General features: G+C 34.5%; 2 protein-coding genes and 2 pseudogenes across 4 annotated transcripts; 2 read left to right on the top strand and 2 right to left on the bottom strand.

Moving 5' to 3' along the window:
- The first annotated feature begins 1971 nt into the window (after window positions 1–1971).
- On the top strand, window positions 1972–3872 carry LOC104767489 (uncharacterized). Its single transcript, XM_087501694.1, is given in 7 exon segments — window positions 1972–2387; window positions 2475–2646; window positions 2648–3133; window positions 3217–3391; window positions 3428–3522; window positions 3524–3622; window positions 3714–3872. Coding segments are annotated over 7 exon segments (1602 nt in total).
- Window positions 3873–5042: 1170 nt separating this feature from the next.
- LOC147920236 (putative polyamine transporter At3g13620 pseudogene) lies at window positions 5043–6945 on the top strand (annotated as a pseudogene). Its single transcript, XR_015590788.1, has 3 exons — window positions 5043–5071; window positions 5248–5483; window positions 5658–6945. The product of XR_015590788.1 is annotated as a putative polyamine transporter At3g13620 pseudogene (transcript).
- Window positions 6909–8468, bottom strand: LOC104765146 (feruloyl CoA ortho-hydroxylase 1-like). The gene is made up of 2 exons (XM_010488819.3): window positions 7757–8468; window positions 6909–7654 (listed from the first exon to the last, which is right to left on the bottom strand). The coding sequence occupies exons 1-2, from the start codon at window positions 8266–8268 to the stop codon at window positions 7081–7083; spliced, it is 1086 nt and encodes a 361-aa protein (XP_010487121.1). The 5' UTR covers window positions 8269–8468; the 3' UTR covers window positions 6909–7080.
- A 3536-nt stretch (window positions 8469–12004) lies between these two features.
- On the bottom strand, window positions 12005–15037 carry LOC104765144 (IQ domain-containing protein IQM2-like; annotated as a pseudogene). Its single transcript, XR_015590940.1, has 7 exons — window positions 14821–15037; window positions 14102–14546; window positions 13827–14007; window positions 13636–13724; window positions 13444–13534; window positions 13016–13360; window positions 12005–12921 (listed from the first exon to the last, which is right to left on the bottom strand). The product of XR_015590940.1 is annotated as an IQ domain-containing protein IQM2-like (transcript).
- Between the last annotated feature and the right edge of the window lie 4536 nt (window positions 15038–19573).

Here is a 19573-nt window from a genome sequence, read left to right as displayed (position 1 = left end):
TTTAACAAAACTCGATATCGTGAAAGAAGGTTCAGTTTGGGGATTAGGGTTCATCCTTGGATTTGATTTGGGTAGAAGAGATAGAGAGTTAGGTTTCACGAGATCTCTTGTAGAATTTGAGAAATGTTCGATTTCGATTAGGGTTCATCGTTGGGCTCGATTTGGGGAAAAGAGAGAGATGGTTTCTTGAGATCTTTTACATAATTAGGAATCTGTTCGATTTTGATTACGGTTCATCGTTGGGTTCATTGTTGGGTTCGATTAGGGTTTTGTTTTATTGCGATTAGGGATCTGTTAGAGCGATGAGGTGAAGGGCAATTAATCGGGTTGGGTTTGAGTTTAAGTGAAACAATTCAGGGAGAAAATTCGAGTGTTGGGGAATCAAAAGAGGGCAACGTTGAGGTGAGCTGTTCTTCGTCTCTTTATTTGTTTTTTTTTTGTTCATCTTTTTATCTTTTCATTCTAAATATTTAATGTTATATGCAATTGGGTTTACATGTAATCTACTAGCTCTTTTACGGTAGCACTGTTTTTTTAGGTAGCATTGTTCATGTTAGGATTAAACTAGAACCTATAAATCTGCTAGCAAGTTTAATTATTTGCCTCCACACTGTGCAAATTCGGTTAACAGCAATATTGTTAGGCATGGTACCACATCTGGTTCTCATTTTGGTGAATATACTGTGAATATAAGCGAGCAGCTATTGTATTTTTGTCTTTCAATTGGACTCCACATTCTTATTTCTTGGAATTGGTTAGGATAAACTTGGATTCTTTACATACCGCTACGGAGGGCAACGATGAGGTGAGAATTGATGATCTTGAGATTATGAGTTGTTTTATCCAATAATTTCTGAGATTTCTAATATTTTTTTATGGTTCAGTTTCGATTTGTTTATGCATGCTGGAGGATATTGGTCAGCTAAGGACCAATATCTTGGAGGAGAGAGACATACAACGGGTCTGGTATCAGCTGAATCATTCAGCTTACATTCGATACTGGTGCTTCTTTCGGAATTCCTTGGGTATGAAGACAACATGAAGAAAGTGTCTTGGTTTCCACTTGAAACGCCTGGTAAGAAAGAAGATATTGATAATGATGAAGCCTTGTAGAAAGCGGTTCATTATGCAGTCGGATCTGGTGCATTAACCTTATTTATTGTTCGGGTAGATGATCCTTATATAGGTAGGCACAATGATACTAATGCGTTGAGGTACTTGTCATACGATGAAACATTGGTTGATAGTGAAGTTAGTGGTGGTAGTGGTTCTGAGTCAGATGATGAAGTTCAGTTTGAAGACATTGTTTACAGCGATAGTGATGATGACAGTCCACATGTTGAGGTAGATGAGAGCAAGTATCGAAAGTTTAGTATTGGTGATGAGTACAATACAATCGATTCCTTTAAAAGAGCTGTTACTAGATATGCTGTGAAGAAGAGGAGGGACATCAAATATGAGAAGTCAGATGGCAAACGTGTAGTTGCTATTTGCTCTGGAAAGAAATGCCCGTGGAGGCTTTCAGCAACCATCAACAGCAGTTCTAATAGAGTAGTAATCAGATCGTTCAATGAGGAGCATAATTGCACTTGGCAAGGGGTCGTGTCCTTGCTGACTAACTCTCGGATTGCTGATCTCTACATAGAAGAATTCAGACTAAATCCAGAGTTCTCAGCAAATTAACTACAACAGAAGCTTCTTAGACGCAATATCAATGTGCCTTGGACAATTTGTGAGAGGACATGACTGAAATGTCTTAAGACATTTGATGAAGAGCAAGAAGAGTCTTTTGCTAGGTTATTCGATTATGTTGTTGAGTTGAAGAGAAGCAATATTGGATCCACAGTTGAATGTGAGGTAAGAGAAAGTAGGTTTCATAGATTTTATGTGTGCTTTGCTGCTTTAAAAAATGGGTGGAAGAGAGCATGTCGAAAAATTCTCCATCTAGATGGAACATTTCTGAAGTGGAGAATGACAGGAATGTTATTAGTTACATGTGGAAGAGATCCCAATGATCAGATGTTTCCTATAGCTTGGACGATTGTGGATTGTGAGAATACGCCAAATTGGTTGTGGTTCCTTGAACATTTGGTTGATGACTTGAGTTTAGAGTGAGAAAATGGATTAATACTAGGTAGTGACCAGCAGAAAGGATTGATTGCAGCAGTGAAGGTAGTATTGCCTTATGCTGAACACAGGATGTGTGCAAGACATGTTTATGCCAACTGGAAAGAGAAATATGGTGGAGCAGAATACGAGGACATGTTCTGGCCTGCTGCAGACTCTTACTATCCACAACAATTTGATAGAAAGATGCAAGAGCTGAAAGAGTATGATCCTGCTGCCTTTAAAGACTTGAAGATTTCTCTTTTTTTTCCATGGTCAAGGTATTCTCTCTTACTTGTTCTGTTTTTTTTTTTTTTTCTGATATGACTTTGTTTTATTTGATTGCTAACTTGGTGTGTCTCTTGTAGGGCTTATTTTACAGAGTTCTCAAAGTGCGCTGCTGTAGAAAATAATCTTGGAGAGTCATTCAATGCAGCAATCCATATAGCAAGAACTAAACCGGTTGTTGAGATGCTGGAAGAAATAAGAAAAAGGGTTATGGTGAGCAATGAAAAGAAAAGAGCCGAGGCTGAGAAAACAAAAAGGAGAGTACACTCCTAAAGCAATAGCTTTACTAGACCAGCAGATTGATTTGACAAAGAATTGTAGACCTTTGAGCTGTGGATTGGGGAATTATGAGGTTGGCTATTTTAACTACAAAACTAATATGCGAATTGAAGGTTTTGTGGTGCATATGCAAGGTGAGATCAAATGCAGCTATAGAATGTATATGGTCAGTGGGATCCCATGTAGCCACATTGTTTCTTGTCTTAGACATGAGAAGAATACTGACCAAGATCCTAAGAAGATGATTTCTCCATGGTTCACCGCTCAGAAGTTGAAGACTTGTTATGCTGATGGACTTTGTGGTGTGAATGGAATGAATCTATGGGAGGTGACTACAACAGTCAGGGTCTTGCCACCTCCTTACAAGATGCCTGGTGGAAGACCTCCAGAGAAGAAGAGAAAGAGGGAGAAGGGTGAACCAAGGGAAGGGACCAAGCTTTCTAAAAAAGGAACCAAAATTGTAAGACTCTCTTATTGTCTAAGGTTTTTTTTTTGTATTTGCATTTATGATTTATGACCTTATCGTTCCCATTTTATGTGCAGCATTGTAGCTTGTGTGGACAAGAAGGCCACAACAAGTTGAAATGCAAGAATGGACCAATGCCTAAGCTGCCAAAGAAAGCACCAGGTAGACCAAGAAAGACATCTACTGCAAAAACACCATTTGCATCAACCTCTACTTCTGAGCGTCCAAGAAGATCTCGGAAAAGTCAGCCTTATGGTACATCATCATCACAACCACCTACTAACACACCATTTGAATCGGCTTCAACTACAAAACTTGGCTTAGAAAGACCAGCCCAAGAAGACCTTCCAAGCCTTTCATCTGCTCTCCAAAAAAAAACGTCCAGGAAGACCTCGAAAAAGTCAGCATGATGATGCATCATCTTGACAACCAACTCCTAAGAGACTTCCTATGTATGACACAGGGCCCATGTATCTACCAATAGTGAGACCTTCCAAGCCTTTTTGTTTGCTGATTCTTATTAATGTTGGTCTATTTTCTTTGGAAAAACTGATGTTGTGTTGTGATTGTGCAGGAAGGTTATGGTCTATTCACCAGTCCTGTAACTGGTGACGACTATATTCAGGTAGGGAGGTCTGTGACTGATGCACGAGACAACACTATATTACCAAACAGTCTGTATCAAGCTAGAGAACGCAAGAAAATGGAGATTTCACGTGGAAAGAAAAAATGAGTTAAAGCATCATGTGTTTTGAAATTTCAGTCGAGTTGTGTTTGACAAACCTTATTTTTGTGTGTTTTAAGCATTGTGTGTTTTAAACTAGAGTTTATTTCTTATTAATGCATTGTGTTTGTTGTTTAAGTTGTCTCGTAAAACATTGTGTTTGTCATTGTCAACGAACAAAATAGATTTCTAGACCAAATTTCAAAAACTAACATATTTGTCTACACCAACAATCAAAATACAAAACCATACACTTAAACTAGTTGAAGAGTCTTTCAAAAACAATCAAAAATGAAAGACCTCCATCCGCAATTACTTATTATTCTACTAAAACACATAGATTATCATTGCAAGCAAAACAAAAGCCGCAACAAACACATTCTTCAACTCTTTAGCTATTCCATCACTTTTATTTGCAATCAACACCTTAAGGCTATCCAAATCTATCTGATTTTCCGATTGGAGATCATAGAGGTGAGCAATCTTGTCTCTTTGGACTTGAAGCATTTCACGCATTTGATTCAAACTAGGATAGCTATGAGTTTCTTGCTTCAATGACCTTAGTTCTTCCATCATAGCTTCATCCCACCATTTCCAAATATGACATTCTCCATCCTATACATACATATTTTTATTTAAACCATAATTCAAATAATATTTACCAGCAATTCAACATCAATATCACAATAATTCAACCATAGTCACAAAATATAACCAAATTATAGAAAAACTTACATCTCTATTTTGACATGTATAGAAGAGCCTTCATGGGTTTGTCCTTGTAAAAGAAGGTTTAAGCTTTGGCCTTCCACCACAATAACAAATAGTTGGAATCCCATACTCAGGTTCATCATATTCAACTTGACTTGTGTTGGGTAAAGAGTATGAATCAGACATTGTGAACAAGAAGAAATCAAGGGGAAAACAAAAGACTGAACTTTAAACTCCTAAATATAATAGAATCCTCAACCCTAACTGAAATCTATAACAGAAATCTCTCTTTTCCCCAAATGTAACCCAATGATGAACCCTAATCCCCAAATCGAAATTATGTTTCACGATCTGGTTTTTGAGACTTTAAAACGACAAAGACAAAGTTGTTAAACTTTGTGTCGTTTACATCAGGTAAAAAAACGGTGTCGTTTTGACTTCTATTACGTTTAAAAACGGTATAGACGGATGCCACGTCATCAATACGGGGGAGGGCTGTATTGCGGGTGACTTTTGAGTTGGAGGTATTGACTTGCATTTTCTTGACATGGAGGGTTTTATTGCAAAAAAAAATTAGTTAGAGGGTTTTTTTGCACAAAACCCTTTGAAAATCCCCCTTTTATTAATTAAATATATTATAGAATAATTCAAGATAATTTAATAAAAATGAAAGGGAATCATATATTTATGATTCAAGCAGCAACAAAGCAACCACTGCTGCTAAGAAACTTACTTTGGTCCCTTTGATTTTCCTTATTTACTTTGAGGTCGCTGGTGGTCCTTTTGGTGAAGAACCGGCTGTTCAAGCGGCTGGACCACTTCTAGCTATTCTCGGTTTCCTCATCTTCCCTTTCATTTGGAGTGTCCCTGAGGCTCTTATCACCGCTGAACTCTCCACTGCCTTCCCAGGTATTCACAAATCTAATCCCAAACCCTACAAAGATCTTCACTTTTTTTTTTTTTTTTTTTTATCTCTAAGAACACTACTCTTATCCAATCTGAGTTTAAAGGTTAACACTTTATTCAAGAACTAGGGTTGTAAAATTTGTAATTGGGATCTAAAGTTTGAAACTTTGTATTCAGGCAACGGAGGGTTTGTGATATGGGCACATCGGGCTTTTGGCTCTTTCGTTGGCTCTATGATGGGTTCGTTGAAGTTCCTGAGTGGTGTGATCAACGTTGCTTCGTTTCCAGTCCTCTGTGTCACTTACTTGGATAAGCTATTCCCTGTTCTTGAATCCGGATGGCCTCGGAACGTTTGCATATTCGCTTCAACGGTGGTCTTATCTTTCCTTAACTATACTGGTTTAGCCATTGTGGGTTACACAGCTGTTGTTCTTGGTTTAGTGTCTCTCTCGCCTTTCCTTGTCATGTCAGCTATGGCAATCCCTAAGATCAAACCTCACCGTTGGGGTAGCTTAGGAGACAAGAAAAAGGATTGGAATCTCTACTTCAACACACTCTTTTGGAACTTGAATTTTTGGGACAATGTTAGTACTCTTGCAGGGGAAGTGGATAAGCCTCAAAAGACATTCCCGTTGGCGCTTCTTATCGCTGTGATCTTCACTTGTATAGCTTACTTGATTCCTCTTTTCGCTGTCACGGGTGCGGTCTCAGTAGACCAGAGCAGATGGGAGACAGGGTTCCACGCTGAAGCAGCTGAGATGATTGCAGGAAAATGGCTTAAAATATGGATTGAGATTGGCGCTGTCTTATCAAGTATAGGACTTTTTGAAGCTCAGTTAAGCAGTAGTGCTTATCAGCTGGAGGGTATGGCAGAACTAGGGTTCTTGCCTAAATTCTTTGGTGTACGATCGAAATGGTTCAACACTCCTTGGCTCGGGATTCTACTCTCAGCTCTCATGTCTCTCGGGTTATCCTACTTGGACTTCACCGATATCATATCCGCAGCAAATTTCTTGTACACTTTAGGGATGTTTCTAGAGTTTGCATCTTTCATTTGGTTAAGAAAAAAACTACCTGAGCTAAAGAGACCTTACCGAGTTCCGCTGAAAATACCAGGGCTAGTGATTATGTGCTTGATACCTTCAGGGTTTCTAGTACTGATCATAGTGTTTGCTACTAAGATCGTCTACCTTATTTGCGGTTTAATGACCGTAGGAGCAATCGGTTGGTACTTTTTGATCAATTACTTCAGGAAGAAGAAGATCTTCGAATTCAACGAAGTTAATGATGATCTTGACTACAATGTCAACGGAGAAGAACATCCCAAAGTAGATGATCACGAATCATGATAAGAGTTAAAACAGAGGATCTTATATATCAACTTGAGATGGGTTTTTCAATTAAATGTAAGTTCTTGCTTTTGTAACATTTTTAGTTTGATAAAAGAGAAATTGTATTTTGATCAGTTATAGTTATACAAGACACTACTGAACAGAGGCTCAAGAAGACATCAGATATGTCCCTCTTGCTTTGTTCTTTATTCACTCACACACAAAAACACAAACAGTAAACAAAACATAACAAGAAAGTTTGACTATGATCAGATCTTGGCGTAATCGACGGTTTTCTTCCCGTCGTGTGCCTTTCTGAAGAAGTACTTGACGTAATCAGAGTAGACGACGTCTCTGTAGATCGGTTCCTCTCCGTTTGCAATCACCTCAGGTAGAGGACCAATCACGGACTCTGGTTTTGGATTCACAAAGATAGGAACAGAGATTCTGTTATTGTTACCATTGGCTAAGACACGATGCTCCACGCTCTTGTACCGACCATTGCTCAAGATCTGCATCGCATCTCCGATGTTGATCACAAAAGAATTAGGAACCGGTGGCACGTGAACCCAGTTCCCTGAAGCCAGAGAACGAACGTGTAGACCACCGATCTGGTCTTGTAAAAGAATGGTGAGAGAAGAGACGTCTGAGTGGCGACCAACACCTACGGTTAGGTCAGGGTTAGGGCAGATGGGATAGTAGTTGAGGTTGATCCGAACGGAACCCATGAAGAGTGACTCTTTCGTCTCGTCTAGCTCTTTAACATTGAGATTCTTACCCAAATACTCTAAAAGCTTCCTCACCATCTTCTTTGACTTGTTCATGTACTCCAAAGTTTCATTCCTGCAAACAAAAACAACAAATCAAGAATTATATATATATATAGAAATCAAATCAATGATTGATTACAAACCTAAGAAAAGATTGAAAAATTGTGAAACTCACCTGCAAACATCAGGCCAGAACTGTTCAGCTTCAGCTTCAGAGACGTAGAAGAGACTAAGATAGTCTTTCCACTCGAGAGCTTTCTCTGCAAGAGGACTAAAACTCGTCCCAAACCTAACAGTCGACGACAAAGAATTCTCCTTTGTGAACTTGCTCTTCTCCTCGACAGGGAGATTAAAGAACCTGTGAGTCGCAGCCTTGACTTCATCAAGAACTTCCAAAGGAACTCCATGGTTGACCACCTGAAAGAAACCCCAGTTCTCAGCAGCATCACAGACAGCTTCAGCGACTTTGCTCTCATCAGGGTTGGACATGTCGATCACGGGGATGGCTTCGTCTGTCTCGTTGACGAATTTGTTGATGAGTCGTTCTTCAAGTGGCTGAATGTATTGGTCTGGAAGAGCTTTGATTCCTGTTTCTGATAAACCCTTTACACCATTTCCTTTGTGGACTACGAAGTCGGTCACTTCAGCCGGGTTAGAGAATTGGGATGTGGAAAGTGTTGGAGCCATATTAGAGCTTTTTTTTTTGGTTTTGTTTTGCTTTAAAAGACTGAGACTTGTCGGATTTTGTTTGTGTTGTGAAGATTAAGTTACCAGAGAGAGGAGAGGGTATTTAAAAGAAAAGATTGAAAGAAGAGAATGCAATCAGCTGATGACCGAACAACCTCTATGGCTCTCACCATGCTTCTGCCGTTTATTTTTATTTTTACTTTTCTTCCCGCGTTTATTCCTCTATTTAAATATACCTATTTGTATTAATTAATACTTTGGCTTTGGAATATTTGATTTGGGTTATTATTGTAGGATTATTACTAAACTATGTTAAATACATTTAAAAATAGTACATGTTGTTAACGTATACAACAACAACAACAAATGACTAATTTCTCGTTATTAGCCAAGGCTCCAAGCTTATTGGCTGATCAACTGTATTTTTAATGTATCTTTTAGAGTGCAACTTATACAAATAAATGAATGCAAAACCTACCAGAAAATTTCAATATAATAGAGGTAAATCAGTTTGACGTGATGACACGATAAACATGTGTGTTGTATATGTGGTATAATTAACATTATTTGTTGGTGAAATTGTGTTTCCAATTATTGCATAAAAAGTACATTAGCTCGTCGTGACTGGTATATTCAAATTAGAGATGATCTTAGAAATGAAATTCAAAAGACATCTAGGGATGCTAATTGTTTTAGTTTCAATTACTTGTTTTTGGATGAGTAACTCGATCCAATCAAAAACAATTTGGAAAAGGAAATAAAACTACAAATATAAAGTTGAAAAAGCTAACTATTACTAAATTTCTACTTTGACAATAATTAACTCGATTTGAGTATGTATATTAGTATTGCATACTGTATGTCTACTCAGTGAACACATATACACTATGTGTTTTAGTGATTCCAATATTTTTGTAAGTGCCATTTGTATTAAATCATTGGCCAAAATGTGCATGTGCAGATACTTTAATGCATTCAACAACCAAACATTAATATTTGGTAATTTAAGCAAGTGAACACTAATTAAATTGATTAAAAAAGCATAGTATTGCGATAATTGATTCTAACTATGCAATATAATAGTAGTATTCATGAGTCATGACTCGAAAGGAGTGAAATACCAACGGTCGTCGATTGATATGTTAGGTTATTTTTGGATTGGTTAGGTTGGTGAGTTCATATAACAATACTACTTGTTAGCCTTTCTAATTATTATTATTTTTTATTTTTTTTTGTATATACTAATTAGAGTATCATGAATCAAGTACTTTAGAAATCCAATAGTCATCATACATCACGTATATATTGACTTTTTGTCAAAAAAAAAAGTAGTTAGTATGAACTTATTGTTATTTAGCAATGATAATTGCAGAATCAAATTTTGTCATATTTCGACGTCATAACTAAGTATTTTATGATGATTGTCAACAAAAAGAAAGTAACTATTACTCCCTCCGTTTCAAAATATAATATGTTTTGAGTGAAAGCACGTAGATTAAAAAATAACCACTTTAACCAATCATAAACAAAACTATATAAAATAAATAATAAGAAAATATAAAACTAATCTAAAAGTTACTTAAAAAGTTGAAAATATTTTATATTATAAAACAAAGAAAAACCTTTAAAACATCCTATATTATGAAACGGAAGGAGTATATGATTATGTGTAAGGACTTCAATGGCTATCCCTTAAATAAGTATATTTTTCTTTTACTTCAAAAAAAAAGTACTAGTCTCTGTGTAATTAACGTAGTCGTACACATTACAATCGTAGGCAAAAGATCAATTATTTTATTTTTATTTTTTTTGACAACAGAGTACAAAAAAAAAATAATAATAATAATTGATCTTTTGCCTACAATTGTAATGTGTACGACTACGTTAATTACACCGAGACTAGAAAAAAGATGGCTAGCTATACGAAGTATTGATGAATACATGGTCACACATGCCAAATATAATATTGTATACTCAACTACATGAAGTATATGTATTACATGACCACATGCATAAATTATATGATGTTATGCGGTCAACATCATAGACATATATGCCAATACACCGGTTAACTGACTCCGGCGAAGACCGACGTTGATTCCGGTGTTGACCAACACTAACAAAAAAATATATATTCTAAATTAAAATTAAAAAATAGTAAATTATTATACTAAATCATTTATAGGTTTTCAAGATTAAAAGAAATATTCTATTCAATATGAAAATATTTTTTATATATCTCTAATATATTCATTCTTATAATTAGTTACTTTTTATTTTTCAAGCTAAAGTAAATAGTTTAATAAAAATCATTTATAATTATTTTCAAGATATAAAAATTCATTTATAATTATTTTCAAGATATAAAACATTTATAATTATTTTCAAGATATAAAAACCATTTATAATTATAAATGAATTTACTTATATATATATATATATATATCTCATTTTCAAGATATATATATATATAATTAGTTTTCAAGATAAACCATTTATAATTATAAACCATTTTCAATATATATATATATATATATATATATCTCATAATCAGATTATTTAAATACTACAAAATCAATAAAGTCAAATTCAACTACTTTCATTAGAAAATCATATGCAAAATATTGAGTATATGACTCTTTACTCTAAATTTTGCATGGTAAATGTTATCAAAATTTTCTACTCTTTACTTTAAAATTTACATACTCAAATAACATATAAAAACAACAAAAAAATATTCACAATATTTACTTTTAACATATAAGCATTTTCATTTTTACTCTCTTTTACACAATTACAATATGTTAAATTAATTTTTAGAATTTTTTTTAAAGGTTTGGGTTCTCTATTTTACATTTAGGATATATTTAGGAAATAAATAAAAAATATTTAGATATTGAATTAAATTTGTTTTTCATATCTAATATCTATTCAATATTGTAATATCTAATATCTTTTAACTATTCAATATCTAAATGATTTTATATCTTGAAGATAATTATAAATGAATTTTTCTATCTTGAAAATAATTATAAATGATTTTTATTAAACTATTTACTTTAGCTTGAAAAATAAAAAGTAACTAATTATAAGAATGAATATATTAGAGATATATAAAAAATATTTCGATATTGAATAGAATATGTCTTTTAATTATGAAAACTCATAAATGATTTAGTATAATAATTTATTATTTTTTTATTATTTTAATTTAGAATATTTTTTTTTAGTGTTGGTCAACGCCGGAGTCAACGTCGTCCTCGCTGGAGTCAGTTGACCGGTGTACTGGATTATATGTCTATGATGTTGACCGCATAACATCATGTAGTTTATGCATGTGGTCATCTAATACATATACTTCGTATAGTTGAGTATACAATAGTATATTTGGCATGTGTGACCATGTATTTTCTGATATGATACTTCGTGTAGCTAGCCATCTCTTTTTCATTTTTTATCGTGACTTATATAATAGCATGACAGAAGATACTTGCATAATGAATATAAGCAATTTGGTTATCTTTGTGGTAGGTGGAGGTGCGTGTGGGACTAGGCATGGTTTTTGTTGCGGCCAGCACTATAAAGGGCTTTTTCTCTTCACCTACTTAATATGGGCCTTTTAAAAGCCCAAATATTTCGTTTGCATTAGGCCATTAACAAAATAACTAACGTGCCACCACAAACAGTCTAGAATTTAGAAGAATATTATTAAGCTGTAGTGTGCGACTGTGTGGGCTTTAGTCAAAACCAAAAGGCCTAAAGAATCTTAATACCTTTTTTTTTTCTTTTGTAATTTCTTGTTAAACAAGAAACCAAATAAACAAATGAAATGCTACTCTGTTACAGTACAAAAGGGAAAAAAGAATACAAAAGAATTTAAGTCACATCATCTTCTCTATTCACACAAAAAGAATAGATCAGATCGAGAAGAAAAAAACTTATGAATGTGCATCAGTTAAGAATTTGTGAGTGTAATAAATCTGCCGGTAGTGACATTCCTCGCCATAACGGTGACATTTGGGGCGTTTGCATTTGTGATGACGATGAGAAACATAGCCTTGAAACAGAAGCACTTCTCGGAGATAAGTTCACTTGTTCTAGTGCTTGAAACTGAAGCTCTGATGGATAATCTCTTACACAACCGATCCTTGGTCCTGCACCTGTTGTCCATTTGCATGATAGTTGTTTCCCGAGTTGGAAAGATCTGGTTTCCTTTTTTGAATTGATCCTTTTTAGGATTGATTCTTCTGTGACCTTCACTACTTCACTCTCCTTGGTGTCTACCTCCTCTCCTCTGGGTGAGCTCTGCTCTGAAGGCACTGACTCTTGTTCTAAGTCAAACATCTCTTCCTCTTCCTCTTCATCGTCACCCGAATCGTAGTCTTCTGATACTTTTGTTGACTTCGATCCCGCGGATTGGACTTCATCGCCTAATGTGCTAAAAGATTCCATCTTTTCCGGTGTCTCGAGATCACTTTGTTTTCTTGACATGGACTCAATTCTTACAAGAGTTTGTTCTTCTCCAATTGGATCAGCCTTATCTTGAAAGACAATGGTCTTCTCAGCCTCCAAATCCTCTTCCAAAGAATGGTTTCTCATATGAGTGCTTCTCTGTTTGTATAAAGAGAACTCATCTTCATCTGTAGGACTCATCTGAAACACAGCAATAAACCACTTATAAGAACATAACCCTCAACAGCTAAAACAATGAACGAGTCATTCAATTAATTAAATCTCTTTCTCTTACCTTAACATCAGTGATATCGACATTGTTCTCTCCTAGAAAAGAGAGAAAGTCCATGAAATTCTCAGCTGTAGGTTGATAATGTCCACTGTGTGGCCAAACAGCCTTGAGAACACCATTCTCAACAACTAATCTTCCTGCAGCGACAGTAGCTCCTCCAGCTAAGAAGCTTGAATGTTGAAACGTACCCTTCTTCTTCTTCCCAACATATAACACTTTAGATGTGCTGAGCACAAAAATCCATTTGGATTCACTATCTTCCATATCAGAAGTTTGAAGAATCTCTCCGCTATGCTTGTAGAAGAATCTGCCGTCTTCCACAACCACCTCATAAGCTTTTCTTTCCATCTACACAAAACATATACATGACAACAATAAGAAACAAGTTCTAATTTTTTTAGTGTTATTACTTGTTAAGCAGAGATATTTACCGGACCAAGGTACTTGATGCACTGTTGTTGAAGTTTCAACCTCGGACATTTCTCCACAAGATTTACTTCTTTCCCCTCGCCGATATCAAGCCTGTAACATTTAAATCAAACCCATATCTAAGTTTAGTTTCTTGATCTAGGACAATAAATGTTAAGCAGGAATGGGATAATGAGTAGGTGAAAAGTAATTACCAGTAGAAGAAAGGTTCTCTACTCTGACAGTGGAGCCATTTGTTGTAGTAAAAGTGCAAGTTGTGTCCATACCGATGTCTCGGGTCAATCTGTTAATAAAACCAAAATGCATAAAAACAAGATCAGATTACGTTCAACCGAAAAAGCAAAACAACTAAAAAAAAAAAGACAGAGATGAATCTCTAACTTACCGCTTCAAGCCAATGTTGTAAAGCAAGCTTTTGAGCTTTTCCATTCTTTGACAAACCTTTACCAACCTTAGCTGCTCTAGTCCTCGCCCTAGACCACCTTGAAATCGCGGTTTCGTGTTTCTCAATATCAAAGAAAGATATAGAACTTCTCTTTAACTCAGCAAAATCCAAAAGTTTCCACCTGTGAATAGAAAACAAACATTATTAGATCACAGCAACAACAAGTGTCTTCAAATGGAACGTTTTGAGAGTATTGAGTTAGAAAAAAAACTAACCAGCTTTGCTCGACGAGCACAGCGCAATCAGCGAGCTTTCGTCTAGTACGGAAGCTCTTGTAAACCTTCTGGAGCTTAATAGCAGCTTCGTGTTTGGGATTACTCGGATCAAGAACTGAGAACTCTTTAGCAATCTCTTCTTTATTGTTGTAATCTTCTTTGAAGACAGACCTGTTAAGCGAGATCATCCTCTCGAGGTGCATCCCTTTGAAGCTAACAGATTTCTCAACAACCATTTTACCAGATCCCAGAGATTTCAAAATCCTAGGCTCTAGAGTCCCGTCATTGAAATTGACAGATCTCTTTGGAGTTCTACACTCGTCGTCATCACCAAAGCTTATGGACTTTACCGTGACTGAGTCAAGAGCAGCAGCCTCCACTTCGTCTTGCTCTGCGAACGAACAGGAGAATGATACCCCCATTCAACAGATCCCCCAATTCTTACCTGAAGTAAAAAAATAAAAATCAGAACTTTTCGGATCTGAACAAAAAAAAAACAGAGCATTCTTCGGGATTTGTAACAGAGCCGAGAACTAATTCGTAACCGAAACACATTTTATACGGAGAACTAAATAGTGCTTTTTTTAAGCTTTACTAATGATATAATAGTTAATATCAGAAAGATTTGATAAACCCCATTTTGGTGGAAACAGAGACAAATCTTTAGAAAGCAGAGAAGAATGAAAAACAGAGGAGGATGAAGAAGATGAAATGCGTACCTCGAATATACTTTTTTTTTTATTGAGTTATTTCCACAAGAAGAGAAGCTCTTTTTAAGGAATCTTTCTTTCTATTAGTTGTTCTCTTGAATCTTCTTTTTGATATTTTCTTCGGTTCTTGAAAACAAAGATTCTAAAAGGTTTCTTTGTTTTTTTTTTTTTTTTTGGTTTGAGTTAGGGAGAGAAGGAAGCTCAGAAATCGCAAGTTATATTTTACAAACTCTTCAGCAATGGAGTTTATATATATAATACTACCGTTCGTTCAACTCCAGAGCGACAAGAGAAGAGAGAGAGAGAAGCGTCGATATTTCAAACCACGTGTTTGTAGCTGCGGAATATTCATACGAGGCCAAAAGTTCCATATTCAAAATTTTCACTTTACCCTATTATTATACTAAAATTTTAATACTACAGTGTACATCAACATTAAATTACTAATATATTTACTCAAAGTAATAATAAAAGTTTATAATTCGTACTTGATAATATACACAGTTTGACATATACTAGTCTCTCTCTCTTTTTTTTTGAAAGTTCATTGAGTTAACTTTGTTATGATTATTTACTGTAACGCGTGACTTACAAGTTATATAAAAAAGATTTGACTCATTCCATTTTCTAGGGAATTCGTTAGTAGAAATTTAAAGCCAGTATAATAGTGTGACGTAGTTGCATACGTGGAATTTTAATTAGGTGAATACTAGTTTCGTTGAAAGTTTTGCATTTTATCCATATCTCTTAAAGAACAAAAACACAATTCAATATTAAATTTTTTTCAGTCATATACTAAGATTTAATGAAATTTCCTTCTTCCTTTCGTGGCGACCCACAGATTACTAATCTATTCAATCAAAAGTGTTTTGGTTGGTTAATAACAACAAAAATTATGGAATTAAATAAGCATATATATATATATATATATACAATTAGAGTGTTTCGGTTTACGTTTTTTTAATTCAGAATGTAACGAGGCAATGGAACATTCAAGCTTTGCATATAGCGACACTTTATTGCATCATTTATAATCATATACATATGTTCTTCTAAATAGTTTATTTCAAAATTTTGTCGTATCGATATGGTATACGTATTAGCATATATCATTGCAATTGCTACGGTTTACTCTGTTACTTGGTTGTATCAATAACAGTAATTAACAAAGATCGACACTAACACGGTAACTGCGTTAATGTAAGTACGCAGTATATCATTCCAATTGCTACAGTTTGTATTTCTTTTGTAAATATCAACCGAAAAAATGTTAATAGTATTTAAAAGGTAAGTGCCACATAACATAATACATGCATATACACACTTTCTCTTAAAAAATTAGGTCGATAGCGACTTGTTTCCGTATATGTCCCTTCAACAAACTCTAAACATATCAAAAACCCTATAATCAAAATGCACCTTTATTCAGCAACATTTATAGACAAAATAAATTTCTTTCGTACGTCATTTAGTATTTAATATTAAACCCAAACTACAATCTGTACTACTATTATTAATAAACCGATATGTATCAAAAAGAACACGGTTACATACTTGCATTTTTTTACAGGCTATACGAAAATTTTGCGTATCCTTATGTACGTATTTTAAGTTTTGACATGTACTACAAAAAAATAATACGATGAAGAAAAGTGAGTTTGAACAAGAGGTCATATACGCGTAACTTTACACATCATACGTACGTACTGAGATACGTAAGTATATACTATATAGTATATACATGGATAAAGTTATATAAGTACATGCGTATTTAGTTTATTATTATTAAATTAATTTAAAGTTGCTACGTACGCGTAATACTAAGAATACCAATAAACTCACCACCCCCGCAAGAAATTAATACTTAATGCTAATTAACCATCGGTCGAGACATAGGATAAAGCCACCGTGCACATGCCCGCGTATTGGAAAGGCTAACTAAATGATTTCAAAAGGTATTTCTATACTCTTGCAATTCCCTAATGTACTTACTAGTTTCATGCATTCCAAGTCTGGTTGGTAGCACAATTTGATGCGAATTAAGAGGATTAGACATTAGAGTTTGAAGCTTGTGATAGTACAGTACCAAACGAACTGGTCCTAATTCAACCAAACACATCTTTATATGTACTGTAATTAAGTGGTCAATTTGTTGTCTATATAAGAACATTTATAATGTAGTGTAGTCATGTCTTATACCAGCTAGATATAAATGCTCGTAACTAAGTAGTAGTATAAAAACAAGTGAATCGATCTTTAACATCGACGTCTACGTAGAAAGAAATGAAGGTTCTCTAGTATTATAATTTAACGAAAAAAAAGATGGTGTAAACTGGTAGTAGTAGTTTATAGAATCCTAGAAAACAATGAACCAAAAAGATTTGATATATGTGTCCGAATAACAAGAATCATAAAATCAAATAGTTAGACTAAGCTTAGATCTCATCGATTTTATTCCCTTCGTCGAACACTAACATTCACTATTATTTTCAAATTATACTAATGAGTGAATACAACTGTCAGCTCAGATCTCAATGAGTGAATGCTGAGTGAATGCGGAGTAACTAATAAGTACTTTGGCTCGGTATGTACGGATCATTAAATGCACAATTTCATTCACAATGTCAAAGTAATTGGCTAACTGCATTGCTTCATTATCATTCATAATTTTATTTATCTTGTGTGATTGCAATTTGAGAAAAAGTTTCGAACTTGTGATAGATTTAATAACGGGAGACGACAGGTTCCATACACTAAAAGAAACAATAGTACCTGTACAAAACCGTAAGTAACTAATTATTGTGTTTATACTATATTTATAAATATGATCCATTATCCATATGAAAATCGTTTGAAAAACGTTCAAGAAATAATACAATTTCACTAAAACATGGTTTCCAAATCACAAAATCGTGAACTTGGATTTCGTTCTCTTTATTTAGACCATAATTGTTCACCAAAGAATTAAAAACCAAGCATCTTAGATTTTGTTCTTAGCATATAATGAAACGATTTTAAATTAATTGAATAATATACGCAATACTCCCTATTAGAAAAATGGCATAGTTTGACGTAAACAAACTTCGGACCGTACAGAAGACATCGGTAAGCTCGCCACGTGTAGAGTTCATATCGTTCCACGAGGCTTATGTCGCTTCAAGTACCACACCGTACCTAACGTGGAGACAACCGTATCTTTTTTGGCGGCACTCGAATTTATGACACTTTTTTGTGTCCTCGAGAAACATTGATCTGTGGAATGGTAATCAGAGGCACTTTTGTAAAAAAAAATTACGACCGACCAACCATATATACTCCTTTTGTCTCACATGGATAAATGTTTTGAAGTTTATACACATTTTAAAAAAACAATAATTACTAAGTTTAAATATATTTTTTTTGATTAAAGAGATATTATTTAATTTTAAACCAATAATAATTTAAAATTTTAAATATTTTCAATGATTACTTCTGAAATCAGAAGTTTACAAAACATCAATTTTTTTAGAACAAAAAAATATTTCAAAATATCAATTTTTGTGGGACAGAAGAAGTATTAATTTGACATCAACAATCATACATACTAATACTCCTAGTCCTACTATATATATATACCCGCTTAAGTATGATTGATCTGATCTAATTATAATTAACTATTAGTAATGGCTTCTGTAAAGTTCATTGGTCCCTGATTCAATGATTATTTTAGTAGTAGTAGTAATTATAATACCCAACTTGAATACGAAAAATAAGAATATGGACAAGTTGGTTAGATAGAGTTTCTCTTATTGAATCTATTGCCTAAGTAAAACTTTTGGAACTCTACTTTGAGTAACACGGCCTAAATTTTAAAAGGTAATTACCGTTAATGATCAAAAGATATATTTAAAGATGAATAAGATGTACTAAGTTAGTAGTAAATGTTTTGCGTAGGTAGCGAAAGATAAAAGTCAATGGATGAGAGAGTGATAGCATAACAACAGCCTAAAGCCAGCTAAGAAGCACAAGGACGAATTAAATAAAGCCAGAGAGGATTTTTGATAAGGATAGAATCGTCCAATGAAGAGACCATTTGAGATTACAAATACTAGTATTAAATAAAAATGTGCATGAGAGAGACCAAAAGAACGAAGCCGCAAGATTCCAAAAGGAGAAGACGCGGGGTTGGTTCAGTAAAAAGAGAGAGAAAGAGAAAAAAGTGCACCGACGCGACGACAAGTAGGAGTGAAGCGAACCACCTGTGTGTGCGGTGCACCGTCTCGTACACTACTACTCTATTATTGTTTGTTGTTTTATCTTTTCCCAAGAGAGTACGGCCACTTTTGCTTTGTTGACCTTTGCTGGATTTTTAGTCTCTTGTTGACTGGCTCTCTCTCGTTCAAAACTCATCTACAGTACTAGTCTCTGCCGCTCTTCTGTCTCAACGTGTGGAATGGATATAACAACTACTAGTAGTACTAATCTTTTGAGTCCAAAAGGCAAAAAGTAAAACTTGTTCCCTTTGCTTCATTTATTGGACGGTAGAAGAAAAGACCAAGGACAAGTAGTAAACCCAAAAAGGGAATTAGTTGTAGACTATGGATCTCATTTAATACTTCATTACTCATGATCCATCTACCTCTTACATATATTAATCACAGATATCTATGGTTTCACTATTTTAATTATTTTACACGTGACAATGTTTTATGTTCATGATTTATGTTCTTATTAATAGGAAAAATATATTTATGACATATAAATGTGTTAAGATTTTATAGCA

The sequence above is a fragment of the Camelina sativa genome, chromosome 19 (genome assembly GCF_030686135.1).
Source record: "Camelina sativa cultivar CO46 ecotype springtype chromosome 19, ASM3068613v1".
In the NCBI taxonomy this organism is placed as follows: domain Eukaryota; kingdom Viridiplantae; phylum Streptophyta; class Magnoliopsida; order Brassicales; family Brassicaceae; genus Camelina; species Camelina sativa.
This window is presented reverse-complemented; position numbering and strand designations above follow the sequence as displayed.